The 27,090-nt window shown below is 51.1% G+C and overlaps 1 protein-coding gene across 1 annotated transcript in view; it reads right to left on the bottom strand.

Moving 5' to 3' along the window:
* TPCN1 (two pore segment channel 1) overlaps positions 1-27,090 on the bottom strand; it is a 60,456-nt gene that overhangs the window by 19,177 nt on the left and 14,189 nt on the right. The window contains exons 2-11 of the mRNA XM_068989566.1: positions 15,184-15,311; positions 9,389-9,565; positions 8,885-8,998; positions 7,973-8,103; positions 6,487-6,575; positions 4,410-4,444; positions 3,834-3,892; positions 3,484-3,583; positions 1,105-1,221; positions 704-828 (exon numbers count right to left, since the gene is read on the bottom strand). Of these exons, the coding sequence (XP_068845667.1) occupies positions 704-828; positions 1,105-1,221; positions 3,484-3,583; positions 3,834-3,892; positions 4,410-4,444; positions 6,487-6,575; positions 7,973-8,103; positions 8,885-8,998; positions 9,389-9,565; positions 15,184-15,311 (1,075 nt within the window). The remainder of the gene's footprint in view (positions 1-703; positions 829-1,104; positions 1,222-3,483; positions 3,584-3,833; positions 3,893-4,409; positions 4,445-6,486; positions 6,576-7,972; positions 8,104-8,884; positions 8,999-9,388; positions 9,566-15,183; positions 15,312-27,090) is intronic.

Raw genomic sequence — 27,090 nt, 5'->3', positions numbered from 1 at the left:
GAGAGGTGGAGAGGGTGACATCTGGGAGCCCCAGCGCGTTGGGGCCCAGGGGACGGGTACCTCCTGGCTTTTCATCTCCTCCTTCCCCCAGACTATTGATACTTCATCCACTCAGTCTACACTGACTACCACTGGCTTGTGTCCCCCAGAGAGCCAGCCCCCGAATGACCACCACTGTCAGACAGACCAGGATGGAGCATCCTTTAGTAGGGGACTAACTAGAACGACGGGGGCTGAGAGGTCAGCCCAGACCGAGCTCTCTCGCCCTCGTCTCTACAGCAGGCCTGCTGCTTCTCAACTCGAAAAGAAAAGGGTTTTGGTCATCAGCAGTCAGACCAAGACTGACCATGGACAGCTCGGGGCCCGTTCTGAGGCTGTGCCAGGGCTGTGTGTTTGTGTTGTTCACGTTGCTCTGTGGCTCTGTTCACATGCAACTACCCCAGCTTGCTCATGGCTCGAGGGTGAGCAGATGGGCCAGTCCATTCCACAAGCCAATACTTTCCTTTCTTGTTGTGAATTTAAACTGGACGTGGGTTGGACTCTGTCATTTGTAAAAAGAATCCTGAGCAATAGGGTCTAGGTGCATAAAAAGCTCTGCAAAGAAAACTAAGTCTCTAAGAGCCTCTTTGCCCACCCAGTCACCTCAAGGCCTCTTGTCAACGCCTCCTTCGGCTATACTGCACCCACTTGGGATCCCTCTCACCTGAGCAGTGGTGTGTTGCTCTGATTCAGGGCCTTGAACGTGAGATAGCGCTCCCCTGCACTCATCCGGGGCTTGTAGAAGCGCATCAGGCCTTCAAAGTGCCTGTAGGAGATGCCGGCGGGCCTCTGGGGAGAGAGGGAAGATGGCCACGTGGAACACGGGAAAACGCAGAGTCCAGCTGCCCCTTCCCTTTAGGGGACCCATGTCCGATGTCCCGCATCATGTGGGATCCCAGGGCACCCTGTTCTCTCTGTTCTCCCAAGGGTAGGACCCCTGGTTTCTGAAGCTGCTGGCCCTTCTATGCTTAGGAGATATTGGGAGGTGGGGTGGAGGTAGGGGTTGGAAGGGCAGGAGAACAAGGACCAACCCCCCTCCCTGGCTAAGCCCCTGGCCCCCCCTACCCGCTGGCTAACGAGCAGGCGGTAGGCGTGCTGGATGGCGGTTCGCTTGTGTAGCAGCAAAGACTTGAACTTGCGTTTCTCAATGTCATTGAAGGTGTCAAATACCACGGCCAGGAGCTGAGAGCGAAGAGCAGAGACCTGGTACCCATGCCGACTGGGCCTCAGGGAGCTAGGGAACAGTTCCCCAGCCTCCAGAGGGCGCTCCTCCAGCCAGCCCAGAAAGGCGGGTTGAGAAGAGCCTCTCCCCTGGCCACATGGTGTAGGAAGTTCATCTCCAAGTCTTAGGAGAGGAAGGTCATTCATTGCCGCTTGTAAATTTCCCCTCTACAGATTCATGAAAACACTATTACATTTTGCCCCGGTTTTTCTTCTCTGCCTGTAGCTCATCCCTGCCTGGGCAGTTTTTATAAGGGGAGAGAAGCTGTGAGGGGAACACGCTGGGGCTTTTGCCCCGTTTAGCTCTGTGTGATGGCCGGGGAGGCTGTGTGTCCATCCTGTGCCCTCCCAACCTCAGAGCAGGGAGGGACATCACTGTCCCTTCCTCCCCTGTCCCCATGTCCCTTCTCCTGCTCAGTCTGTGGGGCCCTAGAAATGAGGGGTGAGAGGCGGCCTGCACCCAAGGGCACAAGGTTCTGGAATTGCCCAGTTCCAAAGTCAGCATGTGGACAACACAGCCTGCATTATCAGAGGGTGATGGGAGGGTGGGAGCAGAATTTGAAAGAAGCCTTTTTGAGAACACTTTCTTTCAAAAATATTTTGAGGGGAACTCTCTTTGCCTTTCCATCCCTTCAAACTGGCCCCCTACATTTCCCTTTAGATCAAGGGAGTTAGCAGCCTTTTTCTGTAAAGGGCCAGAGAGCAAATATGTTAGGCTCTGCAGGCAAGACGGTCTCTGTAGAAATCACTCAACCTTGCAGGTGCGGCATGAAAGCAGTCATAGGCTATATGCAAATGAATGGGTGTGGCCATGTGCCAATAAAACTTTATTGAGAAAAACAGGTGGTAGGCCAGATTTGGGCCCCCAATGGCTGACTCATACCCTGTATTTTCACAGTTCAAAATACCTGTTAAAGCAAATAATTACACATAATGCTATTTTTAGGATTCTAAACTAACAATGGTACAAAAGAACTCTAAGATGTACAAACAGATATCCAACATACTTATTTTGGGTCTTGAGAAATTAAAAAAAGAAAATATTTTCCTGCTTAAGACATCACATTTTAAGTCAGGGACGAGAGCCTGGTGGGCTGACATCTATGGGGTCGCACAGAGGTGGACACGACTGACATGACTTAGCAGCAGCAACACAAGTCTACCCCCAGAGAAAGTGTTTTCCATTTCTATACGGGCCTGACTGTGGTGACTGGTGTGGGGATGCTCATCAGAAGTATAAAAATAAATGCAAGACTTGGTAAGTCCTCTTCCTTATAATTCTGGCATTCACATGGTCTCAGCACCAGCCTGATGGCCTGGTCTGGGAGAAGGTGACCTGCTGATGGCAGGAACACTCCTGGTGGCCAGTCAAGCCTCCAGAAACACCTCCGAAGTTCCCAGTGTGCATGGGGACTGCACATTGTCCTTAAAGGAACGTGTTCTGTATTGGGTTTCCCAGTGGTTCATAATAAACGGGGTAAAAATACACAGGACATTACTGGCATGTGCGTGCAGTGGGATGGGGTGGTTAACAGCAGGGCTCTGGAACCAGACCAGCTCACCTGGCCACCCGGGCTGTGCAGGCAAGGGTGACTCACCCAATCAGTCTGATCCTCAGTTTCCTCAACTATAAATTGAGAATCATAAGAAGACATCTAGGGTTTGAGTGTTAAATTATTTAACCCCTATCCATAAAGCACTTGGCAGAGTACCTGACTAAGGCTTCCTAAGTGTCAGCTTTTCCAGTTATTATATGTTTGCCGTGAGGAGGAGAAGGTTCCAGGGTAGTTTTGGTTTAAACTCTAGCTCTGGGACTTCTGTGGTGGTCCAGTGGTTAAGACTCTGTGCTCCTAACGCGGGGGGCCCGGGTTCGATCCCTTGGTCAGGAAACTAGATCCCGCATGACAACTAAAGAACCCACATGCCGAAATGAAGACCCATCCAATGCAGTCAAATAAATGAAAAAGTAAATGAACGAATGACAAGCTCTAGCATCGTCAGCAGCAGCAGCACTAACCCAGAGAGGCTAGTTACTGCTGGTAACTGGCTGAACTCAAGTCCTGACAGGGAATTCCTAGTCACGCCACACCTGACTAGGGTCTAGGACTTCCTTCCCCTACGTTCTGCCCTCGGAGGTGGATGGCCATCCCTACTTTATCCCCACAATGCCCAGCACGGCGATGGCTGGGGCTGGTCCACAGAACACAAGCCAAGGCCACTCACCAGGTTCATGATAAAGTACAGCTCGATGGAGAGGTACACGATGAAGAAGACGCAGGACCAGGGGTTCCGGGAGTAGGAGGGCATCATCACATCTGGGAAGCTGTATTTGCAGAGCGTCACCCGCAAGGCCCATGTCTGCCAGTCTCTGCTTTCTCTAAGGACATTTCTCTCTCTGCCTCCCGTACCCCCCATACCTCCCCTACTCTCAGCTCACCAGGCCACTCTCATCCCTCATGGTGGCTCTGAGCGCCTGTCTGAGCCAAGACGTGGAATGCCCTTGGCTGAAAAGAGGAGTCAACCCTGGGCACTACCAGAGGGCAGGCAGAAGCCAAAGCAGAGCCCAAACTTACTTGGCGGTGGTCAGAAGGACAAACAGACTGACGATGCTGTTCTCCAGGGTGCTGAAGTACTGTGGGGACAGGAGGACCAGAGGACACGTGGGTGCCAGGCCGAGGGCACACATCACTGGGAACAGGCTGTGTGCAGTGGGTCACATCCAGAGCCCCTTCCTCCACCCGCGGGATCCCTTAAGGATGGCAGAGGAAAAAGCAAACTCCGAGTCCAAGGCCTCCTCCTTCCTGAGCTCAATGCTTCTGGCAGAAGCAGACCCCTGGCCTTGAGACTTGTCTCCCAGAGAATCACATGTTTTGCACAATGAGCTGGGCTCTCCTCCACCACTCCTCTGCCAAAATGTTTCCATGTTCCAGATCTGATCCTGGAAACATCCCTCTCAACGACAGGACAGGGGATCCCCTTGGCGCTCGAAGAAGGAAATGAACGTTCAGGTGCCATGAACGATGATGAGAAGCCAAGCCGGGCATCCCTTCCTACTACGGCTGGTGGCGGGGAGGTCAGTCCAGCCACCGGGCCTGAAGTGAAAAGGCCCCACATACAGGAAGACACAGACAAACGTGTTGATTACTTACGGGGTCTGAAGGATTAGGGGAGAATAAGTAGAAACCTAGAAGAAGGTGGTGGGAAACATAGGTTAGAGCAGAAGTCCCAAACCCAGATGTCAATACTAATAAATGCAAATGAGTGCAGTGGGCAGAGGCAAAGCACAAGGAGTGGCGGGGACCGCGGCAGGGCACTACGCATGCTCTGTCTGAAGGCACCAGGTCACTGCTGCCACTCGGGAACGTGATCCAAGCACCACTGAAGCTATTACTAAAAAAGGCTCGTTGGGGACCTTCCTGGTGGTCCAGCAGTTAGGACTCTGTGCTTCCACTGCAGGGGGCTGGGACCCCTGGTCAGGGAACTAAGATCCTATGTGCTGTATACTGCAGCCAAAAAACACAAAGGCTGGATGTGCCACACAGTGACTCTAGTTAGTGATACCATTATTGTGTGTTTGAAAGTTGTTAGGAGAGTAGATCTTAATAGTTCTCATCAGAAGGGAAAAAAAAAACTATAAATATGTATAAAGATGATGTTGTTAACTGGATCATTCTGCAGTATGTACATAATAAAGCATTATGCTGTACACCTAAAACGAATAGTGTTATGTCGATTACATGTCAATTTTTTTAAAAAAATGGAAGTTTAAAAAAAGTTAAGATTTTAAGGCTGGAAATCTGTATTTTCATGTTAAAAAAATCTAGTTTTAAAAATGCCGGCTCAAGGGACTTCCCTGGTGGTCCAGAGGCTAAGACTCAGCTTCCAATGCAGGGGACCAGGTTGGATCCCTGGTCAGGGAACTAGATCACAAATGCTACAACTAAGACTTTGGAGCAGCCAAATAAACAAACAAATATTTTAAAGTAAATATTAAATAAAAATTAAAATTAATTAACTTTTTTTTAACACTTCAATTGCCAGTTGGAAGGGGTGCAGGTTCAATCCCGTCAGGCAGCTAAGATCCCACATATCTCGTGCCCAAAATACCAAAAAAACATAAACAGAAGCAATGCTGTAACAAATTCAGTTAAGACTTTAAAAAATGGTCCACATTAAAAAAAAAAATCTTAAAATAATAAGATAAAACATAAGATGCTGGCTCAACAGTTTCAGACCAAACAAAACTCATCTGTAGGCTGGGTCTGGAACCCAGACTGCTGGTTTGCAATCTTTGGTTTTGAGAACATGACAACTGAGTAACAACTTCAAAGGAACCCCACTGTTCTCCTGCAGCTGAGGGTCCAAGGTGGGGGCACCATTAATGTCCTCCCTCTTGGAATGGGCTATTCCCCTGAGTCCTTGAAATCCTGAAACTCTGCCCCTAAGGGAAGTCAGCCCCTCGGAACACCAAGGAAATTCTATCCAGAGTGAGGTAGGGTAGGTGGGAGTCAATGGCTCAGGGAACAGAGTGTCATGAGGGCCTGGGGATTTCAGCACTGGGGGCGGCCTTAGAGTCACGGCCCTCTGGTTCCACTGTCTCTGCCATCTGAGCACCAGGGAAGGGACCTTGGTCTTCCCTGCCGTGTTCTGAGACTGCCACTATCTAAAGCCCATGTCTGAATGTGGGAGTCATCAATACTTGATCTTATCTGAAGAGGCAAGGCCTCCCCGGTGTTAGAAAGGGCGTGACCTTGCTTTAACACCTAGTGAAGCTGAACTATGTCGACCCTAAGGTCCCAGGCATATGCTGTAGAGAAACTCCCCTGTGTGCGCGCCGGGAAAGGCAGGAGAATGTTCGCAGCAATGTGATCTGCAACAGAGGAAAATGCCCACCATTGGAGGAAGTGATAAATAAACGTGGGTATATTCACATACTGGATCATGACACTGTAGTGAAAATGAATGGCCTACATCTCCACGCATCAGCGTGAATAAAGGCCGGGGGCACCCCCTGGGAGCAAAAGGGAACTGAGATCAAGAAAGGTTGCAAAGGTGGCTTCTATTTTTTTTGCCCCCAATACCGCATTTCCTAAGCTGGAGTCTACAAGTGTTTCTATCGTTCTGAAAACCTTCCCGAATCTCTAAAACTGTCAAAGTGCCTTTTTTCTCAACGATGAGTTTGCTTTTGGAGAGTGCCTGCGTACTGGGGCTTGGGAAAAAACTCACCAAGGATGGCGAAAATGATCATGAAGAAGAGGAGAAGCAGGAGGATGTCCATGAAGGGTGGCAGGGACTGAAACATCTGACGCAGGTTGCTGGGGGGAGACAGGGCCAGAAGGGGTGAGGGGCGGTGGGTGGAGGGCTGGGGCCCAGGGGCACGGTCTGGGACTCCTCAGTGCAGGATGCCCTGTTGGGATGGGGGCCTGGTGCTCCCAACCCCTGGAACACTAAATCCCACCGCACCCTGGCTTGTGATGCCACGCTCAGTGATCTCCTAGGACTTCCACTCTGGGGGTGATGGGGAAAGAACCAGGGCAGGCGTGGCGCTTACTGAGCCCAAGCAGGCAAGTGCCTGCAAGGGATGGAGCAGGCAGGCCCAGGCCGGGTGCATGGCCTCGGGTGCCAAGGTCAGTCTGCATGGGATGCAGGAAGACATCTCAGGGCCACTCAGTCCGAGGACATGTGCCCCGGTTTTGTGGACGGGCAACCAAGAGTGACCCCATGGGCTTCCCCAGTGGCTCAGATGGTGAAGCGTCTGCCTGCAATGAGGCGCACCTGGATTCGATCCCTGGGTCTGGAAGATCCCCTGGAGAAGGAAATGGCAACCCACTCTAGGACTCTTGCCTGGAAAATTCCATGGATGGAAGAGCCTGGTAGACCATAGTCCATGGGGTCTCAAAGAGTCAGACACGACTGAGCAACTTCACCAAGAGTGAATGGCTAGCCCGCTCTCATTCACAGGACCCCAGCCAAGAGGTTTTCTAGATGGATTTTCAAAACTCAGTCCAGGGCTCCCCTGGTGGCTCACTGGTGAAGAATCCACCTGCCAATGCAGGGGACATGGGTTCGATCCCTGGTCTGGGAAGATCCCATATGCCTCAGAGCAACTAAGCCCGTGCACCACAACTGCTGAGCCTGTGCTCTAGAGCTGGAGAGCCACAGCTACCGAAGCCTGAGTGCCTGGAGCCCACGCTCTGCAGCAAGAGAAGCCACCACTATGAGAAGCCCTCGCTCTGTAACTAGAGAAAAGCCCGTGCAGCAAAGACCCAGCACCGACAAAAAATAAACACACACTATCATTAAAAAAAACAACAAAAACTCAGCTTGAACTTAGGTTAATGGCCTGTTTTGAGTTCAGTCCCCCAGTCCCAGGGGAGGTGTCAGGACCGCCTGCTGAGTCGCGTGGACTTCACTGAGTTCCTGCTGCAGGCTGTGTCTGGGCAGATACTGTGCCGGGAGCCCCAGAGAAGCACAGGTAATGACGGGAGAGCGCCCTGGACCCGGAGGAAGGAGACCTGAACTGCAGTGGGAGGCCCACGCTCCCCTCTGTGGGGGTCGAATGGCAGAGGGAAGCGATCAGGACTGTGACCTAGCCAAGCGCAGGAGGGACCTAATCGCTAGCTCACTCACTGGCTCCTGCGCCACCACGGACCCAGGGGGCCGGGCCGGGCCGTGAGAGCGCCTGAGTGCGCAGCTCCTCCCCAGGCCTTACCGCCGGACGCCGCCGCAGTACCGACAGTCCACCAGGAAGATGCAGCGCAGCGCCCGGGTCACCCGCACGTGCGACGTCTGCCGTACCAACACCACGATGGCCTCCACGAACTGCACCACCAGCACGGAGGTCTGGGGGAGGCCGGGCACGGTGCACTGTCAGCCCCTGCGCCCCAGTCCCAGATAGAGGGCCTGCTAGATACTGGCCCCCCCAGCCCTCCCCATCCCCGAGGGGAGTCCAGAGAAGCCCTTCCCTCGCCCTCTGTCACCTCCCCCAACATCAGGCAGGCCCCAGGGAGAAGTCCACCGCTGCTGGCCCAGGAGAACAAGCTTGATTGATGCTCCCAGCAGCTCATTAGAGGGTACCCGCTGAACAAAACCACCACTCTGCAGGCCGCAGCCACCCACCCCCTGGTTCTAGCTACCTCCTGAGGGCCCCTGGGGTCTTCGGCATGTCCTGATCTCTAATTCCTTGGGCACATCCTGCCCATTAAGTGTGTGCACTTCTGACACTGCGAAATACCGCTCTGACATATCCCAACTTATGTCTCTCTCTGCCACAGAGAAAGTGGACAATAACGCACTGACTGGCACGGTGTGGAGGCCACACCAGGCTGATTTGGAATCCCAGCTCTCCGGGATCCAGATCCCATTCTCTTGCGACTGGCTGGATGTAAACTAGGAATAGTAACACATTTCCCACAAAGGTCACCATGCTGGTGCTTGGCCTGAACTAAATACCGGATCATGTTAGCTACTGTCAGCACCACTGTGACACCCAGAGCAAAGCTGGAAGCATGGTGAGGTCCGGGACCCAGAGTCACGCTTTGCAGCACACGGGGGATTTGCAGTTGAATTGACGATACAGGCTTGAAGTTGACAAGGAAATGCTGGAAAGAGATGGACACATCACCTTGACCATGGTCCTTTTGTGCCGGATGAAGGTGTGAAGGCCCAGCCACCGCAACTTCATGCAGAGTTCAAACACGACCACCACCAGGGCGAACAGCTCCAGGGTTGCATGGACCTGCAGCCACAGGGCGTGAAGGAGACGCAGCGTCACTGGCCACTCCCCAGTAGAAGTGAGCGCACCTGCTGGCTTTTCTTTAGCGATAGCGGGCGGGACTGCTGATCAGTATGCTGTTCACCTGGAGCCAAAGCATGGCCACGGCGACCCCCGCCCCTCCTTGGAAGTTACAAGGGAACTGAATCCCAGAGAGACTCAGGGTGGTGCATTGCGTTGGGCGGGGACTCCAGGCAAGACTGGTGAGCCAGCTACTCCCAGGGCCTCCCCGTTTGAAATCCGTGGGGTGTCTCCCCTTCCAGAATGCTCCCTTTCAGGCTTGAGTTACTCTGCCCGCCTTCCCACCCCCGACACCCCCAGAGAGCCGCAGCCCGCGGCCACCGGGACACTCACGTAAATGCCCAGCCGGAGCGCGGGGACGGCGGGAGCCTCGCACAGGGACAGCAGCAGCAGGAGCAAGGCCGCGGACAGCTCCATCAGGTAGAAGAGGTGGTTGTGTGCGAAGAGGTAGGCCGCCAGCGCTTTGGCGTTCTTGGGGTGGGTGAAGAACTTGTCGTTATTCTCGCCTTCCTGAAAGAGCGAGAGTCGCGGTGGTGCGTGAGCCTGCACGAAGCAGGGCGCCTGGCATGCGAAAGCGGCTAGGCACGTGGGATGTGGTGGGCGGGGAAAGGGGCGGGCTCTTGGCAGGTGGGTGGAGCTTCAGACCAGAGAGGACGGAAAATTAGGTATTATCTTCACAGCTTAGCACACCCCTCAGGTCTCGCCCTTGCCGCTGATGGGGCTTCAAAGACTTGCTTCTTTCCAAAACTACTCAGAGGAATCAAAGGATATTACGCCCAAGAGATCAAAGGGAAGCGGGCGCATCTGGTCCCTTCTGAGACCGAAGTCTCACTCAGGTGTGGGATGTTAAGTGCTCGGGTCTGGGGTAAGCTAGTCATGACTGTGTCCTGGCTTCGCCCCCTTCTCCCTGGGTAACATGGAAACTGTTCTTTCACCTTTACAACTATCCATGGGTTAACGATCGACCGTACTTACTCCCGGAGAAGACAATGGCAACCCACTCCAGTACTCTTGCCTGGAAAATCCCATGGACGGAGGAGCCTGGTAGGCTGCCGTCTATGGGGTCACTAGGAGTCGGACACGACTGAAGTGACTTAGCAGTAACATGGAGGGGAAAGCTTGAGGGTCCCTTTTTCAGAATCCTGCTTTACTCATCTTTCTCCATCCCATTTATCTTTTTTTTTTTTAACTTTACAATATTGTATTGATTTTGCCACACATCAACATGAATCCACCACGGGTGTACACGTGTTCCCAATCCTGAACCCTCCTCCCACCTCCCCCCACCCCCCACCCCCTATTTATCTTTTTAAAAAGTTTTTGGATGTGGGACCATTTTTAAAGTTTTTGTTGAATTTGTAACAATATTGCTTCTGTTTTATGTGGGGGTGTTTTTGTTTTTGTTTTGCTTTTTGACCATGAGGCATATGGGATCTTGGCTCCCCAGCTAGGGATGGAACCTGCACCCCCTGCATTGGAAGGCAAAGTCTTCTCAATTACTGGACCAACAGGGAAGTCTCCCCACTTCTTAACTGACTCTATTTCCACCTAATTTCCTAACCCTTTGATGCTTTCACCCCAACAGCAATGAGACAGCAGCTGACCCCCACTGAGTGCCCTCCACTGAGCCCCGACATTCCTTTCAGTCCTGACAACTTGCCTTCCAGGCAAGTGCTTCTATTTCTTCTCATTTGACAGCAATGACAGGGAACCTCTGTACCACCCAAGCCCATAGAGCCGGGCAGCCTGACTCCAGCAGCCCTGTTCTGTCTAGTCTCGGCCTCCTGCTGATGATGCGGAAAACAAATGATGGAGCCCGGGGAATGGTCCACTTGAGAATACAAGCTGATGACCCTCCCCGTTAGGGTCGGTCTTCTGGGGGAGGTAGGGGATCTTCACTGCCTCCCTGGGGTTGGTGGGCACAGGCCTAAGTAAGAGAGGTCCCACCTCATCAACTTCATCACCTCAGTATCCCATCCAGCAGTGTACACATAGACAGCATTTACTTTTCATGCATTGCCTTGCTTCAGTGCTTCTCAAATGGGGGCAGTGTTTACGACCTGCCCTCCCCTGACCCCACCCCAGGGCTGGAGACACGTGTAGTTGTCACACCTGGGGGGTGTTGCTGGCATCCAGAGGGTCAGTTCCAGGGATGCTGCTAAACCTGCTAAAATGCACAGGGCAGCCCCTCACAACAAAGAATTATCCGGTCCTCAACACCAATGATGCTGAGTCAGGAGAACCTATCTCGATCACTCTCAGCGCAAACACTCAGAACAAAGGCTCTTGCCCTTGGCTCCAGTCTCTAAAGGAGAAAAGGGTCAGACCCCCAGAAGGGATATCCAGAGCCTTTCCAAAAGCATTCCGGGTGTTCTAGAATGCAGGCAGACCTTCAGCTATTCCAATATTTGGCTCTTCTGGGATGAGGCCACATGCAACCATCCTCATAAACCCTTATTCTGACAAAAGTGAAACTAACCCACGCATGTCCCGTGATTCCTGCAGAAGTTACAAAGCCAGGCTAACAGGAAGAAGTGTCTCTGGGCCAGGTGGCACATGGTGCCATGGAAGGAGCTCTGGCCAGTGGGCTCCCGTGCTAGCCAGAAGTGGCTTCAGCTCGCCAAGCTTGTTACAGAGAACTGGGAGAGCAAGAGATATAGTCAAGACCTCAGTTGGCACAGTGCCTGATGCACACAGTGGGCGTTTAATAGATGTTTGGTAAGATGAAGCATTTCTGCAAGAGATCATTCTCCAGGCGCCTGCCCAGCCCAAGGACTATCCAGTAGCTGGGAGGCGGCTGGGAGCTCTGACCTTGGCTGTGGTTTGCAGCGGAACTTCAAGCGAGTCACTTCCCTGAAGCTGGATACATCACTATCCTCGTGATAAAAAAAAATAAAAGACAAACCACAGACTTGACAGGGCAGGGAACAAACATCCTGGAGTCACACGGAGGGTGAGCTGGGCAAGCCTCGCTCCCTGTCCTGTGATCTGTGCCGGGCTGTGGTTTTCACCACCACCGCCCTGGCCACAGGGGTCACACATGGTTGCCTGAGGAGCTTCTGGCTTGGACTTCTAGAAAATGCAATTCTCGGGTAATTTCTTCCAACCGGTAGCCAGGGATGAAGGTCTGGCAAGAGGAAACCACTGACATGGGGCTCTCAAATCTGACCTCAGGGACTTGGAATTGCCTCAGGGCAGATGGAAGATGAGGCCTTCCCCAGCAAGGACCAAGTGAATTAGGATCTGAGTCTCTATCCTGACCCAGATGCTAAGGCCTCCCAGGTGGCGCAGTGGTAAAGAATCCACCTGCCAATGTTGGAGACGCAGAAACCTGGGTTCTATCCCTGGGTTGGGAAGGTCCCCTGGAGGAGGAAATGGCAACCCACTCCAGTATTCCTGCCTGAAAAGCCCCAAGGACAGAGGAGTCTAGTGGGCTACAGTCCATGGGGTCGCAAAGAGTCGGACATGACTGGGCATGCATGCACTAAGGAGAACACTGGCCGTATTTCCTAGCTGCTGACCATGAACTAGGAAATTTATGATTAGGAAAAATAAGGCAGGCCGGTTGTACGTGACTTCCAGGCCTTTAATCTCTGCTCCCTGGGGCAGAAGTCCATAAAGAAAACTCAGACCATCTTGGTGGCAACAGGAGCTCCAAGCACACGGCTCCTGTGGGTGAGTGAGTTAACAGGTAAATTTAGGAAGAGAGGAAACCGCAGGCACCAGATAGACTCAAAGCAGCGAGGGGCCAGTCACCCAAGCGCACCAGCAACCTGGCTCGGGGGCTGTGCTGCAGCGCATCCGCAAGCGCGAAAACAGCTATCGGACACCCGCTAACACCGTCCTCCAAGCCAGAAACCACTGTCCACGGGGATCCAAGTTCTGCTTTTAGTTTTAATTTCACAAGAGGATGCAGCTTTTTGAAAAAAAAAAAAAATTCAAGTAATACACAGAATTATAAGGTAGTAAAAATTCCATCAGCCAAAAATAATCACCTTTAATATTCTGACAAATAAGTTTCCAGATGTGAATGGGTACCTGTGCATACATAGACACATATTATGTAAAATTATACATAACATATATTAAAAGTCACCATATGCTACCTTCTGTTCTGTAACCTCTTCTTCCCCAAAGACATGACCCATTTTTGAGTGACTACATGGGGTCAGGTACAGAAATGTGGCCACCACGTAGAGAAGAAAGAACATCATTTGGAGGCTAGATGGACACGGTTCAAATCCAAGCTTGGCAGTTTACTAGCTGGCTGGCTTTGGACTCACTAGCCCCTGGGAGTCTCAGGTGTACGAACTGGGACATGACCAAACTGCTTGGTAAGGTTGTTAGAAAGATCAGCAAGGACATACTTAACTTAGTCTTTTTGTGGTATATAGATTCATTTGTATTATTTTTTAGATTCCACTTAGAAGTTATATTTCTCTTTAGCTGACTTACTTCACTTAGTAATATTCTCTAGGTCTAGCCACACTATGGCACATGGCAATATTTCATTCTTCATTATGGCTGAGTAATCTTTCACCGCTCATGTGTGTGTGTGTGTGTGTGTATTACATACCACATCTTCTTAAATCAATTGTCTGTTGAGGGGCACTTGGGTTCCTGGGTTGTTTCCATGCCTTGGCTATTGTAAACAGTGCTACTATAGACACTGAGGTGCATGTACCTTTTTGAATTAGAGGGTTTTTTTTCCCCAAATATTATCCTGGAGTGGGGTTGCTGGATCATATAGTAGCTCTGTGTTTAGTTGTTTAAGACACTTACATACTGTTTTCCTTAATGTCTGTACCAATTTACATTCCCACCAACAGTGTAGGAGAGTTCCCTTTCCTCCACACCCTCTCCAACATTTATTATTTGATGATAGCCATTTTTATTACTAATGTTCTCACCTGCTTAAGGAAAGAAGGAATTACCAAGCAGCGATTCTAATTCCATATTCTGATCCATTCTGGCCTCTTATCTAGCACCTGTTCAACCTTAGAGAGGGTGACAGTGTATAGGGTGATCCTGCCACATCAACAGGCATGCCCAAGCTTGCTAAAATCTCCCGAAAACATTTCTACTTAACCTGAATCATTTCTGCCTTAACCTGAATCAAAACGCATTCCTTGAGGAGTACAGCCATAAAACGTGAGAAACACACAGACACCCAAACAGCTATCAAATAAGTATCTGAATTCCATTAAATTTTCTTTGAAAATAGCAAAGCAAATACTTAAAAGGGAGAGCTGCTTCAAAGAAAAAGAAAGATTAAGGGAAAGTGATCATTCAAATGAACTTAAGAAAAATCTCATTTCCTCACCCAAACCCTTACTCAATGCTGAAATTTCAGCAGAAGCTGAAATCTTATAATGACAAAAATGACAAGATTAAGGTGAAAATGCCACAGACAGTGAGATTAGCAGTTAACAGGCAATATTCCCTCTGGAGAGTATTCAATACAATATACCAAGGGCCCTAAAAAATGTCGATTCCTTCAACCCACCGATTCTATTTCTTGGAGTGTTTCCTAATAAAATAATCCTTGATATTAAAGAGAAAAAGAGAGAAATAGCTGAAGACATAGATTATCCTCCTATTATAATTTATAACAGGGAAATGCATAATATACAGTAAGGGAAATATAAACAGAGAAAATATCCAACCTTATCAGGATAGTTAAATAAATTAAGATACACTTAGACAGAATTATAAAGACTTTAAAATTTGTTTAAAAACAAAAACCAAGCATGGAATAGCAAATATGAAAGCAGCAGCAGGATAAACAGGAAGGAATAAACATCTTGAGACTCCTCACACTAAGTCAGCTGGACTCAGTAGATAAAAGAAGAACCAGCCTCTCCAGAAGAGGGGGCAGGGCAGGGGGAGGCCAAATGGACAGACTAGGGGAACCTGGGGGCAGGCAGGGCCACACACTGGGGTCCTGGGAACAAGCCCACGGGCACAGCCAGCTTGGCTCTCCCGGTGTGATCTTATGAAACGAGAAGCTCACACACGGAGCACTAAAGCCAGAACTGGATTTCTGGGCATGCATCCAACACAGCCTGGCTCCCTGTCTCCACCAACACGTGGCAAGAAGGGCCAGGTGCTGCCCGGGAGATACTCACCTGGAGGTAGATTGCTGCCTCTTGATAATTCATTTCCCAGTCATGTCCGGTGGGGCTGGAGGGGGAGTTCTCGCCCTCTAAGCTCAGACTGGGGGCCTGGGAGTCGTGGACGGTATATTTGCCTCCATCTGCAAGAGGAGATTCACTTACAACCCAGGTTTGGGAGAATAAAAAGACACCATTCACCAGAGAGAAGGTTGGCAGTCATTCACATGCTCTCGCCCATATCCTATTATATAAGTCAACACTCCCTTGTATATACTTGGGCTTCCTGGTGGCTCAGGCGGTAAAAAATCCGCCTGCACTGCAAGAGACCTGGGGTCGATCCCTGGGTTGTGAAGATCCCTGGAGATGGGTGTGGCAACCCACTCCAATATTCTTGCCTGGAGAATCCCCATGGTCAGAGGAGCCTGGCAGGCTACAGATGGGATCCCAAAGAGTCAGACACGACGGAGCGACTAAGCACACTTAAGTCTACACATGATCCCGTGTATTAGGCTGGCTGAAAAGGTCGTTCGGGTAACATATTTTGGCAAAAACCAAATGACCTTTTTGGCTAACCCAATACTAATGACAGCAAGAATAGTATGTCTAGCAAAAATGTTTTCCCGACATGGATGGACCTGGAGGGTATTATGCTGAGTGAAATAAATCAGAAAGACAAATACTGTTATGAGACCACTTATGTGTGGAATCTTAAAACTAAAAGAAACTAGAGAATGCAACAACAAAAGCAGACTCATAGATACAGAGAACAAACCAGTGGTTTCTATGGGGAGAGGGAAAGGGGAGGGGCAAGATAGGGGGAGGGGACTAAGAGGTACAAACTACTATGGATAAAATAAACTACAAGGATATATTGTGCAGCAAAGGAATATTTTATAACTACAAAAGGAGCATAACCTTTAGAAATTGTGAATCACTATATTACACACATATAATGCTGTATATCAACCACACCTCAATTAAATTTTTCTTTCTCCTGTTAAGTGAAGCAAGCAAGTATAAAAAAAGCACACACCCAATGCTATCGTTTGTCTAAATAAGGGAAAAAACAAGAAAGCACAGAGATATCTACTTATCTTAATGGAAGAAATAGGAAGAATAAATTAGAACTTGATGAAATTGATTACCTACAATGGATGGAGAGAACAGGGTGGAAGTCCTAAGAGGGAGTGATCTTTTTGATGACTTTTGACTTGTGGAAGCATGTTAATATGCTACCTTGTCAGAAAAATAAAAATAACTGGATTTGTTCCCTGATGCAGGGTCATCCGTGGCTCTTCCCTGCTGAGACCCATGCCCTTTCCTTCTGGTAACTCAGTCCTGTCTGCCTTTGAAGAGTGTCCGCCCCCTACTTTTTGTCCTTATTCTTTGGCTCTGGCCAACTCCACCCCTGGCAGCCGATCCAGTGCAATGAGATCCCCTCAACACCCGCCCCACCCTGCCCCCGTCTCACCCCAGACAGGTATTGGTTCAGCCAATGGTGCTGACCGAAGTCTAGCCAACGAGGGTGAACCCAGACCTTCTCCAGGACCAGTTTAGAAAGGTGTGTGTGTGGAGGGATTGGGGAGCTCTTTCCCTATTGCTGCTAGAGGCTGCCTCTGCCACCAAGTGGGGAAGACCTGCCTGAGTTACACCCCAGGGATCGAGCTGTGCCTGAAACTTACCTCAGAGCATTTCCAAAATCTGAGCCCACAAAGATCCTTTTATACCTAAGCCTCTTTGAGCTGGGCTTGTCACAGCACTTAAGTATGTCCACTGATATATGCCATGGCACCGAGAAACAAGTCTCAGCTTTTAATTAAAAAAAAATTTTTTTTACTGTTTATTTATTTGGCTGCAATGGGTCTTAGTTGTGGCACTTGGGATTTTTAGCTGTGCCACGTGGGGTCTAGTTCCCCACCCAGGGATGGAACCTGGGCCCCCTGCATTGGGAGTGAGGAGTCTTAGCCACTGGACCACCGGGGAAGTCCCATGGATGGACATTTAGACCATTGCCAATGTTCGGCTACTTCAAATGAAGCTGTTATGAACATTCATGTACAGGACTTGGTATGGATGTAAGTGTTCATTTCTTGGGGGTAAATACCAAGGGGTGAAATAGCTAGATCACCCATTTAACTTTTTACGAAACTACCAAACTGTTTTCCGAAGTGACTGTACCATTCCACACTCCCACTCGCAGTAAATGAGAGTTCTGGGTCTTCCACTTCTGCACCACCAATTGATATGCTCACTGCTTGAAGTCTTAACTACCCTAAAATATTGTGATGTTACTGCATTGTTTTAAATCCGATGCTTTTAATTTGGATTTCCTCAGAGACTAATAAGGTTGAGCATCTTTCCATATGCTTAGTTGCCATTTGTACAACTTAACTGAAGTGTCTCCAACTCTTACCTGTTTATTACATTATTTTCTTCTCTTTTAAAATTTTGAGTCACATATATGCATATATATATAATGTAGTCTATAAATATGCAAATCTTTGTCTCTGATTATAATATCTACTCCAGTTTTGATTATTTCTTTGGATTAGTGATTATTGTAGCTTTTTCCATTCTTTTCATCTCTTTGTGTCTTTTTATTTAAACTTTGTTTCCTACAGGCAGCATGTAGTTTGGTCTTGCTTCTTTCCTCTAGTTTGAAAAACTCTGCCTTTTAAATGGAGTATTTAGAGTATTTACATTTAATGTAATTACTAATATGGTTAGGCTTAAATATTATCATCTTGCAATTTGCTGCATATTTATCCCACCTGTCCTTTGTTCTCCTGCCTTTCTCCTCCAAGACACTTCAATTAAGTGCCTTCCTGAGGTCATGCAGTCGGTGAGAAGCAGGGCTTGGATGCCAAATTAGGCTGGTTAGCTCCTAATTGGTAGGTTGCATGCCTCTCAAGGGGCTTCCCAGGTGGCGCTAGCAGTAAAAAATCCACCTGCCAATGCAGGAGATGTAAAGGATGCGGGTTGAATCCCTGGGTTGGGAAGATCCCCTGGAGGAGGGCACAGCAACCCACTCCAGTGTTCTTGCCTGGAGAAACCCCACTGTCAGAGGAGCCTAGCAGGCTACGGTCCATAGGGTCACCAAGAATCAGACATGACTGAAATGCCTTTGCAGGCATGCAAGCATGCCTCTCAAGAATTGGAAGCCCAGAAAGGAGGACAAGGCATAGCTGAAAGGATTAAAAATACAGCAGCTATGCCATCACATCTGACTGCAGCCAGCCCTTCTCATTCTGGTCCTGCTCTCCCAACGCCAGGATCTCCTAACTCTGATCCCCGTGCCCATTTCCCCCGTGCCCATTTCTGAAAGAACTGAGCCCTAGGTGGAGCCAGGGGAAGGTCAAAACCACCTTCTTCCACCCGCTCGCAGGCAGCTGGCGCTGGGATCTTGGGTGCCTGTGCTGAATCCTCCATGCCCTCCACACGGCAGGAGCCGGTGCCCAGGACACAGTAGTCCTAGGTAAAGAGTGGTGCTGTTGCAGGGTGGGTGGCGATGGCTGGCACAGATGGCAGGGGACATTAGTGCCACTTTCCCAGCCAGAGCTAGACATAAGCATCTGCGTGAGCCCCTGCCTTGGAGATCCCCCGGTGTGAGCCTTCCCAGCCCTTCCTCTCATGTGTGTGTGTGCGGGGGGGGGGGGGGGTGGGGGGGTGGCGGTGGTTATCAAAGCAAATTGAGCTGCCCGTGGGCCAGCCCTGCCACAACTGGTGCAGACCCCAGCCGCCTGGATCCTGCTGACTACCAGAAGCCTTCCACCCAGCTGCCGTGGTGCAAGGAGAGGGTGACAAGGGTCTTTCTTAGCACACGTGTCTCACCCCCACCCTAACGAACCTCAGCCCTACAAATCTATGTAGCCCAAACCTCATCAATTCGGCTTCTGCTGAAACAACAAACACACTTCCAGGGCATACTCTGTGTGCCAGGCTACTCTCAGCATGATATAGGTATCATTGTAAATCTCATCCTCACAATAGCACCATTACTGTGTCCATTTTACAGATGAGGTACAGGAAGCCCAGAGAGTCCTATGAACTCACCCAGGCTTCACACACTTAGAAGGTCAGCAGGGTCTATGCTGAGAATCCCCATGCTTAACCAAAGTGCAGGAACTGCAAAGAGACCAAACCAGTCTATCCTAAAGGAAATCAACCCTGAGTGTTCACTGGAAGGACAGATGCTGAAGCTGAAGCTCCAATACTCTGGTCACCTGATGTTAAGAACACTCATTGAAAAAGACCCTGATGCTGGGAAAGATTGAAGGCAGGAGGAGGAGGGGATGACAGAGGATGAGATGGTTGGAGAGAGAGCAACACAGACTCACTGGATGTGAATCTGAGCAAACTCCGGGACATAGTAGAGGACAGGGAAGCCTGCAATGCTATAGTCCACCAGGTCGCAAAGAGTCGGACATGGCTTAGCGATGGAACAAATGGACTATGGGGCTTCCCTCCATGGACTCTGGAGGACTTTCTGCTGTCCATCATAGAAAGGATGAGTGTCGGGTCCAGGGTCTTAGAAAGGATGACGCTTAGGTCTGGAACGGGTTGGCGAGACCATTTAATTGAATGCTCATCTCTTAGAGATGGGAGGCGGAGGTCACGGCAGAGAGCGTACCTGTTACTTGGGCTGATCCGTCAGAGACCCAGCTCTAGCACCCGGGCCTCTGGGCCGCCTGTCTAGAGGCCTCTCCACCACAAACTCTGGTCACTCACCCCTCACTCAAGTAATGTGGATGGTGGTCTGCCACAGGGTAACCACTGCCGTGTGCAGCCCGGAGTGAGACAAACCAAAGCGAACAAGTGACTGGGCCTCCACAGATCATCATTCCCATTGGCCAGAGCTCTTGGGATGTGCCAGTGAGGGCCATGAGTGATCAGTGGACAGGCGGAAGGTCTTGGTCAGCTGGGGAATATTTTTCTTGACCTACAAGTGCTGAACAGAAAGGCTGTACCTTGGCTTCCCACGCGGTGCTAGTAAAGAACCCACCTTCCAATGCAGGAAATTCAAGAGATGCAGGTTCAGTCTCTGGGTGAGGAAGATCCCTTGGAGGAGGAAAGGGCAACCCAGTCTATTATGCCTGCCTGGGAAATCCCATGGGCAGAGGAACCTGGCAGGCTACAGTCCATGGGGGTCACAAAGAGTCAGACCCGACTGAGCACAGTACAGGCAGAGAACCCCAGGGCAGGAGAGGCCCCAGGGATTCAGGAGGCTCATCCCCTCACATCACTCCTCATCCATCATGTGGAGTGACCCTCCCCAGATACTGTCTGCACTTTCCCAGCCCCTCACCCCACCGGGCACTGCCCCTGCTGCTGGTCTGGCTCCCCATCCTGCCCCTCTCTGCCCTTCTCTTCTCTACGCTGGTCAGAGAAATCCTTCGGTGTGTGTATGCATGTGCTTTAAGTAAACTTTTTAGCTCAGTATAACAGTAATCCTTTAAAAACCTAAGTCAGGTGGTAGCACTCCTCTGCCCCAAACATGCCACCGCCTCCAGCTCCTGAGAAAACTCGGAAGTCCTCCTCTGGGGGGAGCAGGTCCTGTGAAACCCGGTCTGGGGTCTCATCCCAGTCACCCCTCACGCTGGCCATGCCAGCCTCCTTTTCCCCCTGGGACAGGCCTAGGATGTTCCGCTGAAGGCCTCTGCACTTGCTGTGCCCTCAGCCCTGCCCCCGGACCTCTGAATGGCTGGCCTGGTCACGTCTCCCAGGTGTCCACCCGAAGGTCATCTTACAGAGGCTGCCTCTGGCTTCCCGGGGCACACCGCCATGCCCTGGCCTCCTCACACAGCCCCCGGCTTCCTCCTGGGCTTCTATCGCCACCTGGGAGGGGGTCATGGACTTAACTGGTGGGCCTGCCTGGTGCCTGCTTCCCTGCCTGGAGTATCAGCTCCGTGAACTCAGGGGTTTCATCTTGGTCACTGTGGTGTCCCCAGAGCCCAGAACAGGGCCAGGCACGATGTGCAAAAGCTCCACACACATATCTCAACAGAAATGAAATGCAAGATGCCCCACAGATGACAGAAGCACACCCACCGTGCTGGGCAGGCTTCATCCAGAGCACAGTGGGGAGCGCCCTCGGGTGGTAAGAAGGGGTGTGACATGACCTCTCTGCCTTTTCCAAAGATCCTTCTTAGGAGGATTTGTGCAAGAGGGACAATTTTACACAAGAGTAATCCAGGCAGAACCTTGAAAAAGGGAAACAGGACTCAAACAGCTGAGGACACAGAACAGAGAGTCCTCCCCTCCAGCGGGGAGGACTTTGTTCATTGCTTCTGATCGGTCAACCTTCCCCTTGCTCAGAACACAGAACTTGGCTGGCTTTCCAAATGCAAAGCCTGAGTGCCTGTTGGTGACTGTGATTCGAGGACAGGGTTGAAAGGCCCTCGGTGACAAGGGCCACAGCAGGGAGTTTCAAGAAGGCCACAGGTGACTTCCAAGAGCGTCCCCCCCACCCCATGTTCCAAGCAGGAGCAGCTGGGGAGCCACATTTAGGGATCACGGAAAGGGTGACATGGAAGGCAGGAGCCATGGTCCAGCCTGCTCCTTGCACACGCAGTCTTCATTCAGAGGCGGTGGGCACCCCAGCGGCCAAGACCGGAAGCGTTTTCCCTGCGCTGCCATGAGGAGGGGTTTAGGGGCTGCAGGGTCTAATTTTTTTTTTTTTAATATATTTATTTGGCTGCATGGGGTCTTAGTTTGCAGCATGTGGGATCTAGTTCCCTGACCAGGGATGGAAGCCGGGGCTCCTGCAATGGGAGTCCAGAGCCACTGGACCACCAGGGAAGTCACCTTTTTTGGAGGAGGGAAGGGGGGTTAACTCCAGATTCCCGGCCCCGTTCTCCCACTTCCCAGGCTGGAGAAGTGGCCAAAGAAGCAATGGAAACCCTCCAGCCCCCAAGTGCTTTCTGGTTGATGAGGAATGCTCAGAGGGTCGGTGGCCTCCCATAAAGAAACATGGCTAGGGTAAAAGAGAGAAGAGGGGAGGGGGCTGGTGCAAGGGGGCAGGTCAGAGGTCAGACCGTGCGCCTGTAGTTCAGACAGGGGGCATGTATCCAGTGAGCTTCCTCAGAGTGAACTCCACTGAAGCAGAAGGTGAGGCTGTATGGGAATTCCAGGGTCCTCTGACTGATCACTACTGAGCATGATGTCCCAGGGGATGGTCTGTCCCCGTGTCGCTGTGGAGGTCCCTCCATTACACCCACTGAATCTGCTCCAGGTCACACCTGGGGAGCCTCAGACTCTGCTGACTGTGAGCACCCACCTGCCCTGGCGACCTGGAGCCCAGCCCTGGCCTATTCCTAACCACCTGGGGTGAATCTGCACTTCCTGGGAGAAACAGCGCTGCCCCCCGACCCCTGCCAGGTCTCCACGTAAAAAGTGGGTGATGCAACTTTCAGGGCATCTCCTGCACAGGGAGAGACCGGACAAGGCCATCTGGAGGGCTCTCATACAGCACCCCGGGTCCACCCCGGCCTGCAATCAGGGACCCGCCCTCACGCCGGTGATTACATTAGAGACCCTGTAAGAATCAACATGTCTGATCTCTGATCCTGGTACCACCTTTGGTGCCACACTCACCCATGGCCAGGTCAAGGCATACCACAAGGGCCCAGCTGGAGGAGACAGGATGACCTCTCCACGGGGCTGTCGGGCAGCTGGCCCTCTGCTGCCTCCTCCAGGAAGATGATGGCTGGCCCTCGCCTCTGCATTTCCGCCTCTCCTGGGAGGCAGCTGGAAACGGGAGGAAAGAAGTGGGGGAACAAGATACACAGCAGCACAGGAGGGTGGGAGCGGCCGTCTTCTTGGCAGCTCCTGGGCTCCTAGAAGCAGCCAGCTTCTCCGATCCCGGGAGGTTTGAAAAGGGCCAGAGAAAGCTGAACGCTCTTGGCAACCTGGAAGTTCCCACTCTGCGCCTCTGGGAAAAGTCACCCCCTGCCCAGTCCCCGAAGAGAAAAACACTTTGTTCCGAACTCCGGGTGTCCTGGGCAAAGAGCTCTCCTGTAAAGCCGGTCTGCAGCCTTTTCAGGCCCTGCTGACCTTCGCCACTAAACATTTATGCAACACCTACTCCTAAACTCCCCTCCCTACATCCTGGCAATCAGCCCAGGGAGCTGAATGTGGAGAATAAGGAACAGAAAGAAAACGGCTGAACTGGCAGGCGGTGGAATACAAAACAGCGTAACGACAACCACAACAACAAAAGCTGCCTCCAAGTAGGAGAGGCGTTCCCCACACAGAGGACAGGCAGATAAACCAGGATGACCTGTTTGCACAGATGGTAACGCTTCCTCTGCGCTGATGTAATAGGGCCCAGATACTCCCTGCAAAACAGCTGGCGGCTTTGCATGCAGCCTCGCAAATGACCCAGCGGGGAATCCAAAGTTTCCGTTCACTGGAGCACAGCGCACAGCAGCATCGAGGTAGCTCTGGGTAAACAGAAGCAGTTTCCATATGCCGGCTATAAAGCAGCGCCAGGGAGGACGGGGAAGGACGGGCGGGAACAGAGGGCTTTTGTGACCCACCCAACATCCAGCAAGCACAGGGTCCGCTAGGGCTGGGTAGGTCACTGGGACCCTCCTTGGGGGCCTGGGCAAGAGGGTGCTTTGGATAAAAGGCATATGAGCTCCTTGTGGGAGGCAGCTCTGAGCAGAAAGGATGTGAGGCGGTGACAGTTCTTTTGCAGGTTTACACTGAGGTCCCTCTCTCCTTTCAATCCTGTCCTTTTATTCTCCTTCTCTTACATGTACACAACTTCATGCATTTCCGCCCACCCCGCACCCTTCTCACACACACACACACACACATAGGCACGCATATACCGTGCACATCCCCTTCCAGACAGACCGCAGCCCCGAGACTTCCTTGGTGGTTCAGGGGTTAAGACTCTGCTCCCAAAGCAGGGGGTCTGGATTCAACCCCTGGTCAGGGAACTAGATCCCACATGCCTCGACTAAATATCCTGCGTGGCACAACTCTAAGACCCAGCATAGCCAAATTAAAATAAAAAAAAATTCTGTAGCCCTGAACACCCAAGTTCTCTCCCATCTGTGCCCGTCCCCTCCCCTGGTTCACGATCTTAATCGCCAGAGGATCAGCTTCTTCATCCATTAACTGGGACAGGTGCCAACTGTGCTCTCAGCATCTCAGAGACAAATGCAAAAACCCACAAAGTGCCCGGAGCCCTCCGAACACTGGCGCCCACCAGAATGACAACGAGCCATCGCCCAACCATCTGCCAGTGGTCGCTGAGAGCCCCACTCCATGGGGTGGTGGGAGGCAAGCTTGAAGAGGAGAGGAAAATCAACCCGAGTGGCACTGATGAATTTTCCAGGCACGCCGTTGCCACCCCGCTTCCGTGTGGGCTCTTTAAAAGACCCCTGGATAAAAATTGGGCAAAAGACACCGTGCCAAAAGACAGCAGAGCATGTATTTCCTTCTGCTCAGGCTTTCTCTGCTGGTGACTGACTGCACAATGGTGTGGGAGGTAGACCTGTGTCATCCAGGCATGTTAGGAAAGGCTGTGAACCTTGGCAGAACCCTGGGCTAATAGACCGACCTCCAGAAAGGCAAGAGCTGGCGCACGGCCCTTCCAGTTGAATTGCTGGCCTCCGGCCCAAACCTTGTCCTGCCAAAGGCTTTATCCAGAGGAAAGGAAAGATGAAAGGCTCACCCAGGCTGGTACTCGGTCAGGCACTGTTCTAGAAGGAGGAAGCCCTGGTTTGGAAGCAGCCAGGATTACGCCCTGTGCCACCTCCAACCTATTTCCAGCCAGCTCACAGGGACCTAAGTGGCCAAATCCAGGGGGATTCCCTGTAGATACACAAGACCTGCCATGGAAGGGCGTGGAGCTGGTGAGAGAGTTGAGAGCAGCGGCTGTAAACAGAGGAGGTGAAAAGGCAAGAGGGGTGAAGATTAGAAATGGCAGACTCTTGGCAGGGGCCAGGAAAATAAGCACCCGTTGGTAATTCAGGGTAGCAATGGCAGTCCCAGGGGCCCACCCCCAAACTGGCCACAAAGGGCACTCGCAGACTGAAGCTGCAAACGAAACCTTGAGAGCAAGTCTCTAGTCTTAATAAATCATGCAGTTATTTGGGAGAGAAAAAGGGAGGGGAGAAAATGTTTTTAAAAGGCTGACCTTCTAAATGGAGATAAATGTGGTTCCATGTGAGGAGACATTTATTCCTCACCTACTGTATACCAGGCCCTAGGTTAGGTGTTGGATTTGAAAAAGTAAAACCGTGGGCTTTGTCTTCAAGCAGCTCACAGTCAGGAGGCAAAAGAAGGAATGATTCTGGGGCATTAAAGGCATTTGTTACAGCAGCCTAGAAAATGATGTGAATGCAACTACTGTCCATGAGGGCTGGAGGGAAGAGGCAGAGAGAGAGAGATTCAGGGGCCTTATCAGTGCTGGTTTTAAAGGATGAAGGATGAAAAAGTGTTCTAAAAGGGGCTGGGAATGGGGTGAGGGCTACCTTCCAGAAACAGGAGGTCATGCAGAAAGCACAGAAAAGCAAATAGCAGGACATGCTCGGGCAGTGTGGTGGCGGCTGAGTCGCCAAACTGTGTCCTCTCTTGCGACACCATGGGTTGTAGCCCACCAGGCTCTTCCGTTCGTGGGAAACTGCACAGGTTTCAGTAATTCTGAAGCTTAAAGGACCAGAGGTATAAGGCTGATATGTGCAAATGAGGGCAAGAATAACAGCTCACACTCAGTGCTTTACCCTTGTTAATTCCCCTAAGTATGAAAAAGCCCCCTGAACCAGAGACTATTACTATCTCCAGTTTCCAGAAGGGAGGAAACTAAGGCCCAGAGAGGCTAAGTGATTTTCCCAAGGTCACAGAGCAAGAAGCGGCCAGGCTGGGTTCGAGCCCGGCGGCCTGGCCTTTGTAAATCAGGAGCAGCGGGCAGGCTGTACGCCATGATAAGGAGACTGGACTTGAGCCGCTGGGTTTTAACAGAGAGCAGCTGGACCAGTTGTGACGAGCAGAGATATGCAGGATAGTCAGGCTGTCTTGGTTTCACAGTAACTCCGTCTACATTCTGCACAGGCAAAAAAGGCAGGGTCCTTTCCCCCGGGGAGCCATGGTGAGCTCACATTTACAGAGCAGTTAACTCGCCAGGAGCCCCCTGGGTCGCTTCCATTGTCTGATGGTCCTCACCACCTGCCGGGGGAGAAGACTTCCTCTGGCCACTGCTACACAACCCACCACCACCCTCTGCTGAGGCAGAGACAGAGGGAGGCGTTTACCAGATGCCAGCAGATAGTCTCTTGGTGGGGCTGGAAATGATTTCCATCTCCTTGAATCTGTGCATTTCAAGGCTCGACTTGAAACTGTATTTCCAAATACAGCTGTACTTCAACAGGAACTGTACTTCCTACGCCTGCGCCGCTGGGTTTATCATGAAACAGAAGGCTTTGACTCCCACTGAAAACTCATCACAAAGCATTTATTGAGCACCTACCACGTGCAAAGTGTATGGGATGCTTTGAGAAAACATCTGTAAAGGCTCCCTCCATCTCAAAGACCTATGCTTCTCTCTCTCTCACACACACATACACTCACTTACACACATACACACACAGAAAAACATGCAAACTCCACTGTGTTTATCCAAGGAAGAGTATAGCACCTGTGTGAACATCTGTCCTGCATTCACTTGGAAGCACTGGAAACACTAATTTGAAATGCACAGGGGTGGGGCCAGGAGCAGTGCAAGAGCAAAGGGGACAAGGCATACTTCCCTGGCAGTCCAGAGGTTCAACTCCGCACTTCCAATGCAGCGGGTGCAGGTTGGATCCCTGGTCAAGGAACTAAAATCCCACATGCTGCGTGGCGTGGCCAAAAAATATTTACAATAAATAAAAGTAAAATAAAATGAGGCTTCTATTTTTTAAAAAGTGT

Source organism: Capricornis sumatraensis, chromosome 17, assembly GCF_032405125.1.
Source record: "Capricornis sumatraensis isolate serow.1 chromosome 17, serow.2, whole genome shotgun sequence".
Classification (NCBI taxonomy): domain Eukaryota; kingdom Metazoa; phylum Chordata; class Mammalia; order Artiodactyla; family Bovidae; genus Capricornis; species Capricornis sumatraensis.
This window is presented reverse-complemented; position numbering and strand designations above follow the sequence as displayed.